The sequence below is a fragment of the Callorhinus ursinus genome, unplaced genomic scaffold (assembly GCF_003265705.2).
Source record: "Callorhinus ursinus isolate GAN/ISIS: 27379988/994484 unplaced genomic scaffold, GSC_fseal_2.0 scaffold71, whole genome shotgun sequence".
NCBI lineage: Eukaryota > Metazoa > Chordata > Mammalia > Carnivora > Otariidae > Callorhinus > Callorhinus ursinus.
Window position 1 is genome coordinate 2,761,391 of NW_027397133.1, and position 20,037 is coordinate 2,781,427.

Consider the following 20,037-nt stretch of genomic DNA (forward strand, 5'->3'; position numbering starts at 1 on the left):
CCTTCCTTCCTTCCTTCCTTCCTTCCTTCCTTCCTTCCTTCCTTCCTGTCTTCCTTCCCTCCTGCACTTCATTTATTCAACAGCAACATATGAAGTGCTTGCTGTGGGCACACTTCCAAACATGGGGCTCCCTCGGTGAATGAAATACACGGATCCCCGCCTCCTGGGAGCTTACGTTATAAAAGGAGGAGACAGACATGGAGCAAAATACATGGGTATGGTAGAAGATGGTAAGAGATATGGAGAAAAATGGAGCAGGAAACTGGTTTAAGGGGTCTGAGAAAGAGGAGGTGTCCCCATTCCACATAGGGGCATCAGGGAGTCTACTGAGCACCAGGGGCATATCCAGGGGAAGAGCACTTCCAACACAGTGTAGGGTGAATGCAAAGGCCCTGAGGCAGGAACGTAGTTGACTGTGGTGGAGGAAGGGTGAGAGGCCGTGGTGGCTGGACAGGGGTAGGTGGTGGATCAGGGGTTAAACTGTGCATGTTTAGAGGCCAGTCTGAGGACCTTGGAGGATTTTGAGCAGAGGAGTGACATAATCCAGATCATCCTTTAAAATATGGCTTCTGCCTCCTGTCTCAGCTCCATCTCATTCCATCCATACACCTGTCCATCTGTCCATCCCACTCACTCACTCACTCAGTCACCTATTCAACGTGATATTTGCTGAGTCCCTGTTCTATGCCGGGCATTATTCCAGGTGATGGAAATAGAGCAATGATAAGGTACTTGACCTCAAGGAGCTTGTGTTCTAGAGCCACACAATCCAATGGGATCTTCTGTGATGATGGAATGTTCTAGGTCTGCACTATTATGGTAGCCACTTGCCACCTGTGGCTACTGAGTTTTAAATGTGGTGAGTGAGGCTGAGAAACTGAATTTTATTTTTATTTTACGAAGTTAACATTTTATCGACAACGATTTTTTTTAAGGATTTTATTTATTTATTTGAGAGAGAGAGAATGAGAGAGAGAGAGCACGAGAGGGAAGAGGGTCAGAGGGAGAAGCAGACTCCCTGCCGAGCAGGGAGCCCGATGTGGGACTCGATCCCGGGACTCCAGGATCATGACCTGAGCCGAAGGCAGTCGCTCAACCAACTGAGCCACCCAGGCGCCCCCGATGATGATCTTATGAATGACGTCAGAAGGGCCAGAGGAAGGGGATTCCGCGCAAGCAAGGCACAGAGGCTGGAGTCAGGAATAGGGCAGTGGCTGGAGTGTACTGAGTGAGGGGGCAGTGGTAGGAAGTGTGTGAGGGAAGGCTGGAGACAATGGGGGGCACACGTGGGATCAGGGGGCAGGAGAGCCAGGTTTCCTGTGGCATGTTTGTATGGGATTAAGGGAGGATTGATCATTTGGTTGTTCTTGAGCTACAGTGGAATGAGATCGTTGGGCTTCTCGAATGTCTATGCAACATCATTTTAGACAATCAAATTGGTACCAAATGTGGTTGAATGGTTAAATCTATCCCTGATGCCTGCAGGCAGTGTGGGATAGTGGTAGCAGTTTTTCAGTGTTTTATGAGAGAGGAGGGGTGGGGGAGAGCGGGCAGGGGGAGAGGGAGGAGAAGAACAATATGAGGATGCATCTGGGCTCACAGGGAAACAGATTCTGTAATCAATTACTGATATCTGCAACGGGCATGGGGAAGGAATAGTCAAGGTAGTCTTGCAATGAATTTTCTTTTCTGTTTTTTTTTTAAATTCTTTATTTAAATTCAATTTAGTTAACATACACTGTATTATTAGTTTCAGGGGTAGATTTTAGTGATTCGTCAGTTGCATATAATACCCAGTGCTCATTACGTCGAGTGCAATGAATTTTTTACCTTCTGTTTACTAACTAATTTATTTATTAATGATTTAACAAGTATCTATAAATGCTCCACCCAAATCTGTGGGTTCCCAGAAAGAGATAGCAGGCTGCAGTTAACTTCCAAGGGCCCCTGGGCTGAGAATCTGACCTCCCCCCATGAGACTCACCAACCCAGTCACCAACACTTCCTTCACCACACATTCCAGTCCCTCACCATATCTCTCATTCCAAGAAGCACAAAGGGCAGCCCTGGGGTTAACTGTGGGCTCCTTTATTGGTGGTTATGCCACATTTCCCCTCTGTTCTTCACAAAGGACCAAGTGATTAAGCAAAATGGCGGACAAGGTGTTTCTAAAAGCGATTAAACTTGAAAGACTCAATGAAAAAGACGAAGCAGGTTCTAAACTTGGTATATCCATCTTCCTCTGAAGATATTTCTCCTCCCCTGGAAAATGGAATCATAAGCCAGCATTCAGGTAATAGGTATGCACTGACTCAAAATGTAATGTGAATACAGAAGTATTGCATTGGGTTTCAAGACTGAATCAGAAGATGAGGCAGCAGAGCCAGGAGGGGTTAGACACCCCTGCCCCTCACCTGGCTCACGGGGCCTGGAAACCACTGACCATGAGCGCCTTAACTTCACCTCTACTAATAGGTTTGGTGGAAGAGGGATCCGAAGAAGATAGTTGTGCTCTGGTGGACAGGAGTCAGAGGTAGGGCACTAAAAATGTTCCTCATTCTAGCCACAGCCTGGGGATGACTCGTGGGTATTTTTCGTTTTGGTTTTGGATTTGTTTTAGAGAAAGAGTGTGTGTGTGCAAGTAGGGGTTGAGGGGGAGGGAGAGGGAGAGAATCATGAGCAGACTCTGTGCTGATCATGGAGCCTGACTCGAGGCTCGATCCCATGACCCTGAGATCATGACTCAAGCCAAAATCAAGAGACACTTAACTGACTGAGCCACCCAGGTACACCAACTTGTGGGTGTTTTTAAATATCCACCCTGTTAAGATGGTACCCAGAGGCCCAAGCCCACTCCTTTGCCTCTCCTCTGTTCTGGGAAGATAATTTTCATAGCCAAGCCAAAATTCAGGAGGGGTCACTAATTTTGGTGTCACCCATAAGCCACATGCCTCATAAGGGCAAGTATTTCTTTTTTCTTTTTTTTTTTTTAAGATTTATTTATTTATTTTGAGAGAGTGAGAATGAGAGAGAGAGAGAGAGAGTACATGAGAGCGGGAAGGGTTAGAGGGAGAAACAGGCCCCTCGCCGAGCAGGGAGCCCGATGCGGGACTCGATCCCGGGACTCCAGGATCATGACCTGAGCCGAAGGCAGTTGCTTAACCAACTGAACCACCCAGGCACCCAAGGGCAAATATTTCTAGAAACACCCTGTCCACACATCTGATGAAAGGGCTTCTGTTTGTGTTTAATCCCAGAACCACTGAGTGATTAGACCAGTGGACCCATGCAGGGGGTCTGGAGAGTTTCCACTCGCCTAAGAATACTGAAGCCAGAGGAAAGGGCTGGAAGGGGGAGTGAGGTTGGTCCTGCAGGGAGAGTTGAAGACTTATGTGTGGAGGTGGGGGAGGGACCCACACAATGGAGAGCAGAAGTGACCCCCACCTTTTCCTCCTTTGGCTACTTAGTGATGGGGGTAGCAGATCAACAACCTGGTGCCATGTCCTCTGGGGACCAGAGAAATTCTGGTGGTCTCCTTTCAAGCTCATCTTTTCTTCTTACGTTCCAGTTTGAGAAATTCCATTTTCTTATCTTGCACACCCAAGGCCTCCTGGACCTAAAACTTGGCATGATACCTTTCTGGGTCTGAAGGAGTTTGTCCACCTCCTTCTAATTTGGGAAGCTGTTCTAGTCTCCCCCCACCCCCACTTCACCTCATCTCTGGGACGTGGAGCTCACCCTGCTGGAAGGACACAGCATTGCCCCAGGTATGTTACGCATCTCACCTTTGCATCAGCAATACACCCAGGTGTGGTCCCGGTCATAGTTGTAAGAGGTTGCGCACCACGTAAGGTTCTGCTTTGTGCCTTTGTCGGTACAGTTAAAATAATTTTTGTTTTTATAGTTGAATGGGAAGTGGCAGGGAAAGCCAGGAACCAAGGAGGAAATTCCTAGGGAGAAGAAGGGGATGGACAGTGGTTACGCCTGTGCTTTTATACTATGGTGAAGGCTTAGGCTTCAGAGCCCACCCTAAAATCAAAATTGGGTCCACAATGCCTGTGGGTGTGTTGTTTGGGCACTGCTCAGAGGTTCCCATTAGTGGAGAGAAATGCTGACCTAATCCTAAATATCATAGAGATTTTCTTCCCTGGGAAGCTATTTGGGTTTAGCTCAATGGGGTATGGAATGGGGAACGAGGGCAGAGGGAAAGCACAAGGGTGCCTAGCAGTGGGGGAGAGAAGGACAACGTCATGTCACCAAGGGAATCAGGGAGTGGAGTGGGAAGCATGGAGAGGACATATTACAGGGGCCCCTCTTTACTCACAGATCCTCAGCATGTGAATTCGCCACTTGCTAAAATTTATTTGGAACCGAAATCAATACTGGTGGGGCTTCTGCGGCCATGTGTGGACACACAACACCCATGTTCCTAGATGAAGCCCAGCAAGGCTGCACCCTGCCTTCTCCATGCAACTCTTGTGCTGTAGACAAGTGTTTAAAATGCCCAAGTGCAGAGGCGCCTGGGTGGCTCAGTGGTTAAGCGGCTGCCTTCGGCTCAGGTCATGATCCCAGGGTCCTGGGATCGAGCCCCGCATTGGGCTCCCTGCTCAGCGGGAAGCCTGCTTCTCCCTCTCCCTCTCCCTCTCCCCCTGCTTGTGTTCCGGCTCTCGCTGTCTCTGTCATATGAATAAATAAAAAATCTTTAAAAAAAAATGCCCAAGTGCAGTGCTGAAGAGCTGTCCAGAGTCCTGAAGTGCAGGCAGTCTGGGATGTGCTTTATGGGAAAATAGTATAATATATTTATAGAGAAATGTTCTATTTTCCTTCCTTGAGGGCTTCTGCCCTGATCATCCACCAAATCTACATTTGTTCTCCTTTGTTAGCAAAATTATCCAAAACACGCAATGGCACCAAAAGATTGCCACATGACCTTTTCATGTCTTCCTAGAGCATTGTCTAAACAATCCCTTAGGGTCACCTGATTTTCTAGCTCAGTGTCAGCAAACTTTTTCTAGAAAGGGCCAGATGGTAGGTGTTTTCAACTTCCATGCCTCATACAGTCTTCTGTCTTTATATATGGGCCCTAAGATATGAATTTCAAATAATTTTTGTCTGTCACAAAATATGATCATTCTTTGGAATTTTTTCAACAATATAAAAATGTAAAAACGATTCTTAGGTTAGGGGCCAAAAGAAACATTGGCACAGATGTGGCCCATAGGAAGGATGGGGTTCACAGACCCCTGCTCTAGGGAAATAGGACTTTGTCTGACTTACTACTTGCTGTTGATTGGAAGCCCCAACTCTGGAACTTGTAGAAGACTGATACATCGTGAATGATTTTCGTTCAACAGAGATGCCAACAATTTCTGTCTGGTAGACAAGATAACCACAAAGATTTGATTGCCCTTTAGATGTTAATGGATTTTGTGGCTAACCTAACAATCTTGCTTGTGCTCAATATTCTTCTCTTCACTGACTTTATGTATTTCTTATAATGTCCCCTGAATTGGCTTACCTATCCTTCTAGTTCCCTTATTAATAGATTCTTTTCTTTAAGTAGGCTCCATGCCCAGTGTGGAGCCCAATGCAGGGCTTGATCTCATGACCCTAAGATCAAGACCTGAGATGAGATCAAAGGTTTGACACTTAAGCAAATGAGCCACCCAGGCACCCCAGATTTTTTTAAACCTTAACATGTGCTTACTCTGTTTGTACAAACAAGTATTTGGTGTTTCACATTTTGAAAATCTTATACTGACCCCTTTCTCTTGGATCTTCAACAGTCCATATTTTGCCCGTCACACAGTCGCATTATTTATGCTCTTTGCTCATCAGATCCATGGGGAAGAGACCCTGCATTACTTTTACCATATGCCCACATCCCAGCACGGTGTCTGGCACACAGTAGGGCTGGAGTAGGAGTTTGCTGAGTAAATGAATGAAGGAATCCACCCGTGTCCACCCAGTCCCCTTCCCCGGATTACTAGTGTCAGCACAGAGGCTCCACTTTCCATCCTCATCCATGTTTTCAGTGGTTGGGCACCAGAACTTGTTGCTTTCATCTTCAAGGCACTCAGAAATTGTGCTATTTCTGTAGATGGAGGGGAATATGCAGGGCTTGCTGAAAGAATTTCCCCCATACTCTGAAAATAATCATGGAAAGGTCACAGGGACAAGAAGAGACAACAAAAAGAGCTTCCATTTATCACACATGAACTAGGCGCCATGTTTTATCTCATGAAAAGCAACATAACGTTGAACGTGCCCAGTCGAATTCCTGGTGATGTTATTATGTCCACTTTGCATACAAGTGAGAACCAAAACTGTCAACGACCACACATTACTGTCTACCTGAACAAAGGCTTTTGTGTTCCACAGGCTTCATCAACAGAGTTATTGTGAGATTTAAGGATAAGGTTGGTAGGGTTAAGGACACAAGTGATGGAGGGCTAGGGCAAAGATAAAATTAAGGTTCTATGTGGGACTAGGATTTTTTGAGTGCTAAGGGAAGAACATAATTAAGATTTTATACAGGAATAAGTGTGCTCATGATAGGTGCCTCATGTGAATCTTCATCTCTATGGAGGCAACACTACTTAGTGAGAAAGCACGGCATCAGAGCCATATTGACTTGAATTCAAATCCTAACTCCAACATCACCTAGGAGTGTGACTTTGGGTGGGACTTAATTTTACTGTGACCATTTATTGACTAGGGAAAAAAAATAGCATCTCATAGAGCTTCCATGGAAAGATTCAATGGAAAGTTATATATAAAGATCCTGGATCAGAGTCTAATACACTAGAATGAATGGAGGTCATTAAGAAGTGAAGAGGTTATTAAGATGAAATGTTAAGGAAGGGTCCAGCACTTGGTGAATCTGCTCATTGACAATTCTGGCAACAGAAATACTTGAAAACCAATATCAGGACTACAGCCCATTGTTCTGGTTCTTAGGACAACTGGATTTTCCATGCTGACATTGGGGACTCGGGAGAACATGGCCTCAGGACATTCCTGTCTCCTGCAGTTGTCCTAATGTATTCTCCAAGAAGACCCTTGATTCCTAGAAGTATTACTCCCATTGCTCTGCTTTCCCCTGTGCCATCATCCCCTCAGTAGGATCATTGCTATCTCCCCTCCTTCCCACCAAACACCCCATCCCTGCTCTAGTGCCTCACCATTGGTTTCACAGTATTTCCACTGCTGCTTCTCATCAAAGCTGGAGGTGACAGAGCACCACAGCCTTCCAAGGAAGCTGCCCTCCATGATGCAGCTGTTATGCGACCTTCCTCGATAGACGAAGGGGAAGATGCATCGCGGGTAATCTGTACAGAAAAGAGCCCGTGAGTGGTTTGAATTTCTCCAGCCATTCACAGGACAGTCATTTAATCATCCATCTATCCATCCATCCATCCATCCATCCATCCATTAGCCACCAAAGTACAGGACAAACATCAAGTCTGGAAGAGATTTTATTCATTCATTGCATCAAGCATTTCATAAAGAAAGACTTTTTCCTGTACTTTCACCCTCAAAGCTTCCCCAACAGTGTTCCCAATCTCAACCATGGCACCCCCACATACTGCACAAACAAACAACATACTTCACTGTGTCTTAAAAATGAATCTCTTAGAATCAGCAGAAGACATATAGGAATCAAATCAAGACAAAGAATTTTGATGGTTTATGACCAACAGATGAAGTCAAGACCTTGACATACAAAAGAATGTTGCCATTAAAAAAAATGTCAAGGGCGCCTGGGTGGCTCATTTGGTTAAGCGACTGCTTTCGGCTCAGGTCATGATCTTGGAGTCCCGGGATCGAGTTCTGCATCGGGCTCCCGGCTCAGCAGGGAGTCTGCTTCTCCCTCTGACCCTCTTCCCTCTCATGCTTTCTCTCTCTCTATCTCATTTTCTCTCTCAAATAAATAAATAAAAATCTTTAAAAAAAGGTCAAATATCAGAGAAATCAAATACAGTAAGATTATCATCTAGGTGTTGGTGCCTTATTGCAACTCCCATAGATAGATTGAATTTTCCATCACAAATGTAGTACCACGAATATAGTTTTGAATATTATGTTTATAGTGGGTGGATTTACTCACAGTAAGTGAGGGGGTCAGGGTCATTTGGAAATGATGGAGGGGTTTTCATAGATGAAGGGATGAAGGAAGTCTTCCTTGAGCAGGTGGCATTTGAGAAGAGGTTCTCACAATGTGGAGAAGACAGCCACGCAAAAACTGGGGAGAATTGAGGTCCAAGCAGAGGGAATGAAAGTGTGAAGAGTACAAAGACAGAAGGAGTTCAGAATATTCAAGAAGCATGACAATTAGTGTAGCTGGATCTCAGCAGGCAAGGAAGGGAGTGGAAAAAGATGAGCATAGAAAGGGCAATGTCATGTAGAGCTTTGCAGACCAAGGTGAAGGGTCTCCTCCTCCTCACCCCCCCCTCCTTCTTCTTCCTATTGAATTGTAGGAGTTCTCTTGGATATTTCAGATATTAACCCCTTATCAGATACATGATTTGCAAATATTTTCTCCCCTTCCATGGTTGCCTGTTCATTTTATTGACAGTTTCTTTTGCTATACAGAAGCTTTGTAGTTTGATGTAGTCCCACTTGTTTATTTTTGCTTTTGTTGCCTTTGATTTTGGTGTCAAATCCAAAAAAAAAAAAATCATTGCCAAAACTGATGTCTCACAGCTTTACCCCCATGTTTTCTTACGAGAGTTCTGTGGTTTCACATCTTATGTTCAAGTCTTCAATCATTTTGAGTTACTTTTGTGTGTGGTGTAAGATAGGGGTCCAGTTTATTCTTTTGCATGTGGCTGTACAGTTTTCCCAACACCACTTAATGAAGAGATTGTCCTTTCCGCATTACATATTCTTGGCTCCTTTGTCATAAATTAATTAACCATATATGCCTTAGTTTATTTCTGTTCCATTGATCCATGTGTCTGTTTTTATGCCAATACCATACTGTTTTTATTACTATATAGCTTTGTAATATAGTCTGAAATCAGGAAGTGTGATATCTCCTGCTTTGTTTTTCTTTCTCAGTATTGCATTGGCTATCCAGGGGTCAGGATATTCTTCTAAGTGTGCAGGTGAGCCAGAGGGACACGAGCAGGGAAGTAGCATTGCCTGACTTCACATTCCAAAAACGTTTCTTTGACTGATGTGTGGAGAATCGGTTACAGGGAGGTGAGGGGGATTTGGGGAGACCAGTTAGCAAATTTTGGCAGGCAGAGTTGATGGTGATTCGGAGAAGGATGGAAGCAGAGGAAGCAGGTTCTTCCCAGAAGCTGAAGCTAGGATCTATTTTGAAGGCAAAATTAAGTCTAGTTGGTGGGTTACACACAGGGTGGGAAGGAAAGAATTAGGGATGACTCTGTTTTTCTATTTACACAGTGGTGGCACCTTGTCCTTATTGAGGAAGCCTGCAAACGAGCAGAAAAGCCTCTGCACAGTAGTATATGTCTAAGTGATATGAATATCTTAAGCTAGCATTGTTAGGGATTGACATGGACACCTGTTTCTGATATCGCTATTCCACTCACGAGGAGAAGCGTCCTGTGTCCTGTGAGGCATTACTGGGAAATACCCATGGAAAACCACTTCTCCACCGCTGTGTAAGGGGAAGACGTCAGGGTAAGGGTAAGGCTAAGATGTTAAAGCTATTCGCAAGTAGTGTGATACCCACCAGTGTGGGTCCAAAGAGCAGTACTTGGTTCAGGAGCCAGAGCTGAGGGAGGAGATGCAAAAAGCATACCTTCATCTATTCAGGAGCCCTCAGTGATATGGCTGAAAGAGGTTTAATCAAATGCAGGTTGTTGACTCTCTAGGCCTTAATTGTGTCTAGTATATGCACTTTTGGCAGAGTTTTGTCCCCTTTTGTACATCTTATGCATGTTCGGGGACCTCTTTTCCAGAATTAAAAAAAAAAAACACTCTAATTTTCAGATTCAGTTTCAACCAGTTGATCCTGATTTACATTGTTTGAACTGGAGCAATATTTTCAATCAGAGATAGTATTGCTTCCAGGTTTGGTTTGTTTTTTTCAGCATAATGGGGCTTCTTTGTAGTCATTTTTAGCTCTTACAATTAAAGAGATTCTGCTTGGAGGTACAAGCATCTGGCCACTTTTTAATATCTTTTAGGTTAGTTATTGTCATGCGTGCTTAATTATTTTATCAATTTGCTTCATTTTATTTCTTATATATTATGTTGATTTATTTTGAAATTATGAATTTAGAATAGGTAATGTTCTTTATAAATTTTATTTCAGGATAGTAAAAGGGATGTTATATTTATTATCAAAGGGAGAATTTGATCTAAGGGAGTCAAGAACAGTGGTAAGAAAGAAAAGTAAGTCCTAAATATTCAAAAGCCGGTTAGTAGTAGGAACAATTAAAATGTCCAACAATAGGGTATTGGTTAAAACAAAATGCCTTTTGTCTTGTGCACAAAAGATAGAAATCATATAATTGCAAAAATGTCTTGGGCTCTGAGAAAAAAGTAAACAGAGTCTCTCAAATCCCTTCTCTGTTATAATGTTTCTGTTTTTCCTTATCAATTTAGAAAATCAAGAAAGAGACAAAGAATATGGTGGTTCAGAGAATACCATTTTCAACACTATCATTGTTAACATTATTATTCATTACTAGTATTCAGTGTTTAGCCTCCTGCAGCATTTCTATGCACACACACATATATCATAACCCGTCTTCAAAAATATGATCATATTGGGGCTCCTGGGTGGCTCAGTCAGTTAAGCGGCTGCCTTCGGCTCAGGGTCCTGGGATCGAGCCCCACATCGGGCTCCCTGCTCAGCAGGGAGCCTGCTTCTCCCTCTCCCACTCCCCCTGCTTGTGTTCCCTCTCTCACTGGTCTCTCTCTGTCAAATAAATAAATAAAATATTAAAAAAAACAGGAAACAAAAATATGATCATATTATACAAATCCACACATTTTCTTTTGTGACTCATCATTTGAGGAGGCCTGCTGAGGGGACAGCATGGCACCACTCACCATCCGCCATGCAGTACTTCCACTGCCCGTCATAAATGGCTCTGGTTGCACACCAAGGGGAGAGGCTATTGGTTTTGATGCAAGAAAAGTAAGAAGACCCCTTGTAGATGAAGGGAAAGGCACATGAATCTTTCTGATCTGGAAGACAGAGAGACAAAACAGGGGGGCTTCGTCACAATGAATGAGCCAAGGCTGAGTCTTGGTTTGGTTCTCATGGCGGGCGGGGGCGGGTCTGAAGGTGACACGTGGAGTCTTAGCCCCCAGCTTTCTCGTGACATACAAGGGCATGTCCAGTTTATGTTGAGACCAAGAGTACCGGGAAGGAGTCTCATAAACCATGAAAACAACCGGGATAAAGTCTTCCTCCAGACCATCAGAGCGCTGTCAATGTCACAGAAAACACATTTGGTAAAGGTCATGAGATCACAGTAGGTAACAAAAGGACACACATTAAATAATTCTGAAAAGCAATTGCATTTTGCAATGCTCTTTTCAATCCTGATGACACAAAAAAGAAAGCTTCATTTTAATGCTAGTATTTCTCTACCATGTCTCTAATTCTTAATAATCTCCCTTTTTAACAACAACAACAAAAAGAGGGCAGGACTCAGGCTCAAAGCCTTATTGGGACAATAGCATCTAGTAGAATGTAATAATAGGATTTTGTTTTCATAGTATTTATTTTTGTTTGCAATTTCTATTTATGGCAAGTAGTAGCATTTTTACAGATTACAGAGCTGATGTTAACTATTCTTTAAAATGAGGGTGTTGGAAGATACAAATGTAGGGACCCGAAGGGGTACATGTACCCCAATGTTTATAGCAGCAATGTCCACAATAGCCAAACTGTGGAAAGAGACAAGATGCCCATCGACAGATGAATGGAGAAAGAAGATGTGGTATATATACACAATGGAATATTATGCAGCCATCAAAAGGAATGAGATCTTGCCATTTGCAACGACGTGGATGGAACTGGAGGGTGTTATGCTGAGTGAAATAAGTCAATCAGAGAAAGACATGTATCACATGACCTCACTGATATGAGGAATTCTTAATCTCAGGAAACAAACTGAGTGTTACTGGAGTGGTTGGGGGTGGGAGGGATGGGATGGCTGGGTGATAGACATTGGGGAGGGTATGTGCTACGGTGAGCGCTGTGAATTGTGCAAGACTGTTGAATCACAGATCTGTACTTCTGAAACAAATAACGCAACATATTTTAAGAAAAAAGGAAAAGAAGAAGATAACAGGAGAGGAAGAAAAGGGGAGTATGTCAGAGGGGGAGACGAACCATGAGAGATGATGGACTCTGAAAAACTGAGGGTTCTAGAGGGTAGGGGGGTGGGGGGATGGGTTAGCCTGGTGATGGGTATTGAGGAGGGCACGTTTTGCATGGTGCACTGGGTGTTATGAACAAACAATGAATCATGGAACACTGCATCAAAAACTAATGATGTAATATATGGTGATTAACATAACAATAAAAAAAATAAAAAAAAATAAAATGAGGGTGTTGGGTGCCTGGGTGGCTCAGTTGGTTAAGCGACTGCCTTGGGCTCAGGTCATGATCCCGGAGTCCCGGGATCGAGTCCCGCATCGGGCTCCCTGCTCGGCGGGGAGTCTGCTTCTCCCTCTGACCCTCTTCCCTCTCATGCGCTCTCTCTCTCTCATTCTCTCTCTCAAGTAAATAAATAAAATCTTAAAGAAATAAAAAAAAATAAAATAAGGGTGTTAAAGTGAAGAAGAGATCACATCTAAAGAGGAAGGTCAAGCAAATGATAGTGCTGGTGACGTGCAGATATGGTAAATACTGAGGGGGTGGTACTTGGATGAGTAAAGTTGGAGAAATGCAACCCTTGGCCTTTGCATTCCTCAGTGTGAGGACAGGGACTTTGTCTTTGACACAGTGTTTCCTCGGAAACTAGAATAGTGACTTGCTCATAGTAGATGCTTAAGAAAAAACTGACAGAATAAAGATATAAGTTCAGAAAATGCCACATGAAAAAAAGCAAAACGGGTTTCTTTAATGAAGGATTCATCAAAAGGGTCAATATGCAAATGAGAGTTGAATTAACAAGAGGAGGATGGAGTATGTCAAATTGTCCTTTTCCTCCTTTTCCTTGAGAGCTTTGGAGACTGACGGTCCCTAAAACGCATCTTAAGAAATTCTATTCTAGCCCAAATTCTTCATGGAGAAGGAAGTGAAGACCCATGTAAGATAAGGAATCATTTCAACTTAATGCCTTTTTTTTTTTGAGCAGAACTAGAATTTTTAAAAATATTTTATTTATTTATTCATGAGGGAGGGGGAGAGAGAGAGAGAGAGAGAGAAGCAGAGGGAGAAGCAGGCTCCCAAGGAGCAGGGAGCCCGATGAGGGACTCGATCCCAGGACCCCGGGATCATGACCTGAGCCGAAGGCAGACGCTTAACCATCTGAGCCACCCAGGCGCCCGAGAACTAGAATTTTTTATCTAATGGTCCAGGATCCTAGCTTTTCTCTTTGCCTTCATCCCGTCATTCCCTCCTCCCTTCCCTTTCTCCCTCCTTCAAAGATATAATGAAGGCTTACTATGACTAAGACATTCTGATAGGTTATGTGCATGCACACACACGTGTGTGTGTGCACGCGCATGCTCGTGTTCCAAACATGGTGAGGCAAAGCTTCCATGGACTCACTAAAACCTATCTTCTTTTTCTTTCTGGGCTCCTAGCTCGAACCCATTTTTTGGCCTCTCTTATAGTTAGGTGGGGCCACGTGACTCAGTTACAACCCACGGAATGTGGGTGGAAATGATGTTCACCATTTCCTTGCTCAGAAAAGTCCCAAGAAAACCTCCATGCTCCTTTCTTCCTCTGCCAGCTGGATATATAGAGCCATGGTTCTTGAAGGAGAAGGGGACGTTAGACAATGTTTGGAGAAATATTGGTTGTTACAACTGGGAGAAGGGGGAGCTGGTAGCTGTGCTCCTGGGATCTACTGGGCAGAGGCTGGGGATGTTGCTAAACATTTTACCATGCACAGGTTCCAGAACAAAATCATCTGGCCCCAAATGTCAATAGTGCCCAGGTTGAGAAACTCAGATAAAGAGGACCCTGCAGAGAACATTGAGGCTCTAGGGGATAGAGGAGCCATGATACGGAAGGGTCCTATGTCTCTGAATCACAACGAAAGAGGCTTCCCACCAAACATCCACACTGAAGTGCTAGAAGAGTTTGACGTGAACTCTACTGAGTTCAGCCACTGACATTTGGAGATAGTCTGTTACCAATACAGATGAATAAGACATCCTCTCTATCTTCAACCTTGTAGCCCCATCTCTTCTGGATCAGATTCCTACCTTGTATAATCTGACCTAAGCCACCATAAGGGTGAATGAAGGATGTACTGGGAGAGGGTGGGAAAGGCAGACCTCCAGCTTTGAGTTTCACCAATGGGTTGATGCAAGTAGGGGCCCTTAAGTCACATTGCGTGGTCCACCTCTGAGTCTCAGAACTTTCCAGTCTTGGTTTTATAAAGTTGAAACCAGTTAATATCTGGAAAGTGCTTAGAAGAGTACCTGGAACATGACTGCTACTCAACAAATGTTAGCAATCATCACCATCACCGTCATCATTGTCATCAGTGATTCTCAGTCATGGACACCACCGGTATGTATGATGCTGGGAGGGCAGGCAGATGCCCCCTTGACACAGGATTAAGATTATTCTTGGGAGTTGTTAGTAAGAATCAACACATAATAGATACTATTAGCCATCTGCAAAGTAATCCAGCAGATGGTCTAATCTTCTTAACTGGGTTAAAATTCTCCATAATCTGGGCCCTGCCGACCTCTCTGTTCTCACTGTCTGATTAACATTTCCTCGACCTTCCTCCATGCTTCTTTCTTGTCTTTGGCATTTGGCTCATGCCCTTCATCCTGTTCTTTTCTTTCTTCCTAGCCTTACTCCCCATTACTCAACCATACGACTTGATTCAGTCTGGATCAATACTCTTCTGCACTCTTATAATACTCTCAGTCAATCTCTATAAACGTACTTACCAAATATTTAAAGAATATAGTTATCTGTTTACATGTCTATCACTCCTGTTTGCTGAGAGCTCTCTGATTATAGAGCATGAGTTTTATTTATTGCTATGTTTCTGGCCCATTGCATGGTGCCTGGCATTTGGAAATCACTCAATAAATGTGTATCAAATAAATTAACCCATAAATATGTGCAGAGGAGACTTAGGGATGCCAAGTTTTGCCACAGGAATGTGGGTGTGGTCTCAGGAAGGTATGACCAGAATGAGACAAGAACTGAAAAAGCTGGTATTGTTCCCTGACTGAATAAACTGTGGGTTCTTAGCCTTTTTGGGACTCATCAGTTCTTTTGAGAAGCCAGACCTTCTCTCAGGGAAAATGCTCACACCTCCCTATGGCAGAGACTGCTGTGTGTTCAAAACCAGCTTCATCTTCCTCCTAAATGTACTGCTAAAAAACACATTTCCCAGACTCCCTTGCAGCTAAGCATCCTGTGAGTTCTGGCCAGTGGAAGTGGGAGAAAATGACAGCTATCACTTCCTGGCCAAAAAAAAAAAAAAAAAAGCCTCCTCCAAGATCATCAGACTCTTGATCCTTGTCTATCAGCTCCAAGCAAAGTCTCCACAGAACACCCTAAAGCCCTCGGGGATGGTGGAACCCCACGGTGGAAGGTGCATGGACCCCTGCTGACCAGACGCATCCTCATTGGACTTTATAGGAAGGAGAAATACAATGATTTGTGTTAAGCTGCTATAGTTTGGAGTTTGTCTGTGTCAATATCTGTTCTCACTACCCTGATAAATACACACCCTTTTTTATACCAATCCAGGGTTTCATGGACTCTAGTGTTTGCCCGGTGACCTCATATTAGGAATCTCTGGAATATAGAATGTGATCATTGAAAAAGGACTTCGTGGAATCCAAGGGCATGAAAACAGGAGTGTTTCTTGAGGGACTCCTGGGTGGCTCAACCTCTGCCTTCGGCTCAGGTCATGATCCCAGGGTCCTGGGATTGAGTCCCACATCGGGTTCCTTGCTCAGCGGGAGCCTGCTTATGCTCTCTCTCTCTCTCTAATAAATAAATAAAATCTTTTTAAAAAAGAGTGTTTCTTGAGCCTATCCAAGGGAGAGGGCTCATCAGACGGAAAAGGATTTTAATTGTAGAGAATTGTTTCACCCTAGCTTGAGTGAACTATATATAACCAGGGTCTCTCTTTGTTCTGCTTCTGTGCTTACCATACGATCTTTGGGTGTTTGATTTAGATTCCTAGATATATCAAGAGCGTAGCCTCACACCCACTAGAATGGCCACTTTTTTTTTTTTTTTTTAGCAGAAAACAACAAATGTTGGCAAGGATGTGGAGAAATTAGAAACTTATGCACTGTTGATGGGAATGTAAAATGGTGTAGCTGCTTTGGAAAACAGTATGGCATTTCCTCAAAAAATTAAACATATGACCCAGCAATTCCCCTTCTGGGTCTATCCCCAAAAGAATTGAAAGTGGGTTCTCAAAGAAGTATTTGTAACACTCAATGGTTAGAGCAGTGTTATTCACAATAGCCAAAAGGTAGAAACCATCCAAGTCCATCAATGGATGAGTGGATAAACAAAAGGTGGTATGTACATGTGTGTATCACACACGCAGTGGAATATCATTCAGCCCTAAAGGGAAAGGGGATTCTGACAGCTGTTACAACATGGATGAATCTTGAGGACATTATGCCGAGTGACATAAGCCAGTCACAAAAAGACAAGTACTGTTTGATTCCACTTTCATGAGGTATCAGAGCAGTCGAATTCATGGAGAAAGAAAGTAGAATGGTGGTTGCCGGGGCTGAAGGGAGGGGGAGGTGCAAGTCATTGAATAGGTACAGAGTTTTAGTTTTGCAGGCTGAAAAGAGCACTGGCTATTGGTTGTGCAACCATGTGAATGTACTTCTGTGGAACTGTGCACTTCAAAATGGTTAAGATTGTAAATTTTATGTTCTGAGCATTTTACCACAATTTAAGAAAGAGAGTGGAGGGTCTAAGTTGGAGTCTGAAGACTCAATCCATTGGAATTATAGAACGCCCCCCCCTTTTTTTAGAGAGAGAGAGCGAACACGCAAGTGGTGGGGGAGGGGCAAGGGAGAGGGAGAGAATCTCAAGCAAGCTCCACGCCCAGCTCAGAGCCCAACACGAGGCTCAATCTCACAGACCTGAGCCAAAATCCAGAGGCCTCACCAACTGAGGCACCCAGGCGCCCCTAGAGCCCCCCCTTTTAATTAACATATATGCACTTCCCTTCCATGTGCTGAGCATCATGAAAGGTGCTTGTGTCCATTACAGCAACCACCCACTTATCCAGGGTCTCGCTTTCCTTGTTTTCAGTTGTCTGCGGTCAAGGCAGTCCAGAAGCAGATGGTTCTCTATCTCCTCCTTACCTGAATCTAGGAATCCTTGCTTTGACCCATTCACTCTTTCTGATTTCCAAATCCTCCGCATCGTTTTCCAGTATACTCACTTCCACTTGTCTCATGGGAGTAGAGGAGGAAGGTTGTCCATCCTAACATGTAACTGGACCACGGGGTCATCTCAACAGGCCTCTTCTTTCTGGACTGAAGAAAGACAAAAAATGTATTTATTTATTTATTTATTATTATTTTTAAAGATTTTATTTATTTATTTAACAGAGAGAGACAGCGAGAGAGGGAACACAAGCAGGGGGAGTGGGAGAGGGAGAAGCAGGCTTCCCGCGGAGCAGGGAGCCCGATGCAGGGCTTGATCCTGGGATCCTGGGATCATGACCTGAGCCGAAGGCAGATGCTTTACCGACTGAGCCACCCAGGTGCCCCTCTTTTTTATTTTTTTAAAAAAAGATTTTATTTATTTATTTGACAGAGGAGACACAGCTAGAGAGGGAACACAAGCAGGGGGAGTGGGAGAGGGAGAAGCAGACTTCCTGCTGGGCAGGGAGCCCGATGCAGGGCTTGATCCCAGGACCCTGGGACCATGACCTGAGCCAAAGGCAGATGCTTAACGACTGAGCCACCCAGGTGCCCCCCAAAAATTTTTTTAAAAGATTTTATTTATTTGAGAGAGAGAGAGTGCGTTCATAAGTGGGGGGCAGGGGCAGAGGGAAAAGGAGAAGCCGACTCTCTGCTGAGCAGGGAGCCTGACACGGGGCTAGATCCCAGGACCTCAAGATCATGACCCCGGCTGAAGGCAGACGCTCAACCAACTGAGCCACCCAGAGCCCCAGGAAGACAAAAATTTTGCTCCTATGGCTTCCTTCTTCTTCCACTAACTCCCAGGTTTGGTGTCATGCAGGCCATTTTACTTTCTACCCCTAGAGGGCAGTGAAGAATAATTTGCTCTTACAGGAAAGAAAAAATATATACACTGTCATTATGGAGGGGTCGGTGTGATGGAAAGGAGACATGTTGCATTTGTTGAGCATTTACTGTATTCCAGGCTACACGCTCAACACACAGTACGCCGCTTGGTTCTCACAAATGAAATGATAGCTATTTTAATCCCATTTTACAGATGAGGAAGCTGAGGCTCAGAGAAGCCAAGTGATCTGCCTGAGATGGTTAGGCAGAGAGGAAATGGCAGGATTCTAATGCACGTAGAGGGCTCCAAAGGCTCTACTCATCATGGGGATCTTAACCATAGCCTTAAACCCTCCTCATGGATCACACCCATCTCCAGCGGGATATGAAAGTACCTTAATGATCAGCATTTACCATCCTCCCCAGACATAATTTCTATTTGCCTCTGTGCCATTTCCTTAATGACACATGGATACGCCATTTTCCACAGAAACAACAACTCAGGGTTGGAATCGGTGGTCTGCTTTTGTCTTGAGACTCAGTTACCATTACCGCTTCTGCTGGCTACCGGTTATTGAGCGCCTACTGTACGCCACCTTCTAACGACCTGATGAGCAGGCATGATCAGCTCTGTTTACAGAAGAGCGAAACCAAGATATGGGAGGTTAAGTAACTTATCCAAGCACCGCAGATGGTAGGTGACGGACCTCGGGTTCAACGGCAGACCTGTCTACACCAGTGTCAGAGTTCTCAAGCTCCACAAACCACTTCCCATCTGTGGGTCTTTGTTCCCTCACCTGCAGAGCATAGGTTAATAATTCCTGCCTCTGGGGGAGGCCGCGAGGGTCCAGGCAGATCCTGATGCAAAAGTGTGTTTCCGTTGTAAATTGTTGGTTTTGTTTATGAATAATTAAGGCAAAGATCAGGGCAGCTCAGGGGAGACATCAGATGGCAACAAATCTGGATGGTGGGTTGGGGGAGGAAAAAAAAATAGACCAAGGCCGTAGATTCAGGTCCTCGAACAGGTAGGTGGCGCCACTGAGCACCCGGGTCTCAGAACACACCTTTTCACTTGGCTTTCCTGCTACATATGGGAGCATTTTCTGATTTCTTTTGTTATTTTTAACCACAGCACAATGCCCCAAACTTGCTTTTCCTGAGTGGTGTCTCATTCACTGCCTACCTGCTCATGACTAACTCCGACTGCTGGTTCAGACCATGGAGTTGGACTCACCTTTGATTGTGGAGGCTAGCTGGTCCTGGTTGAAATCCTGACTCTACCATTTCCCACCTGGGTGACCTTCAGAAGTTACTTAAATTCTCCAAGCCTTAGCTTCATCATCTAAAAAATGGGGATACTGGGGCACCTGGGCGGCTCAGTCGGTTAAGCATCTGCCTTCCGCTCAGGTCATGATCCCGGGGTCCTAGGATTAAGCCCCACATTGGCTCCCTGCTCAGCGGGGAGTCTGCCCCTCCCCCTGTCCACCCTCTTTCTCTCAAATAAACAAATAAAATATTTTTAAAAAATAGGGATACTAATCCTACCTACCATTAGGTAGGCTTGTTATGATGATTCGCTGAGATCATAAAAAAATAACAGGTAATACTCATTGAGTGCTATACGCGATTCTAAATTCATTATGATCCTGATAATAACCC

General features: G+C 44.3%; 1 protein-coding gene across 2 annotated transcripts; it reads right to left on the reverse strand.

Annotated features, from left to right (window-relative positions):
• Window positions 1-3,792: 3,792 nt before the first annotated feature.
• Window positions 3,793-19,305, reverse strand: ELSPBP1 (epididymal sperm binding protein 1). Of its 2 annotated transcripts, XM_025850039.2 has the most exons (6): window positions 19,176-19,305; window positions 17,568-17,661; window positions 11,035-11,172; window positions 7,185-7,331; window positions 5,988-6,146; window positions 3,793-3,950 (listed from the first exon to the last, which is right to left on the reverse strand). In XM_025850039.2, the coding sequence occupies exons 2-6, from the start codon at window positions 17,635-17,637 to the stop codon at window positions 3,793-3,795; spliced, it is 672 nt and encodes a 223-aa protein (XP_025705824.1). In that variant the 5' UTR covers window positions 17,638-17,661; window positions 19,176-19,305. The 2 variants fall into 2 exon arrangements, with proteins under 2 accessions (XP_025705824.1, XP_073742720.1); XM_073886619.1 differs by lacking the exon at window positions 5,988-6,146.
• Between the last annotated feature and the right edge of the window lie 732 nt (window positions 19,306-20,037).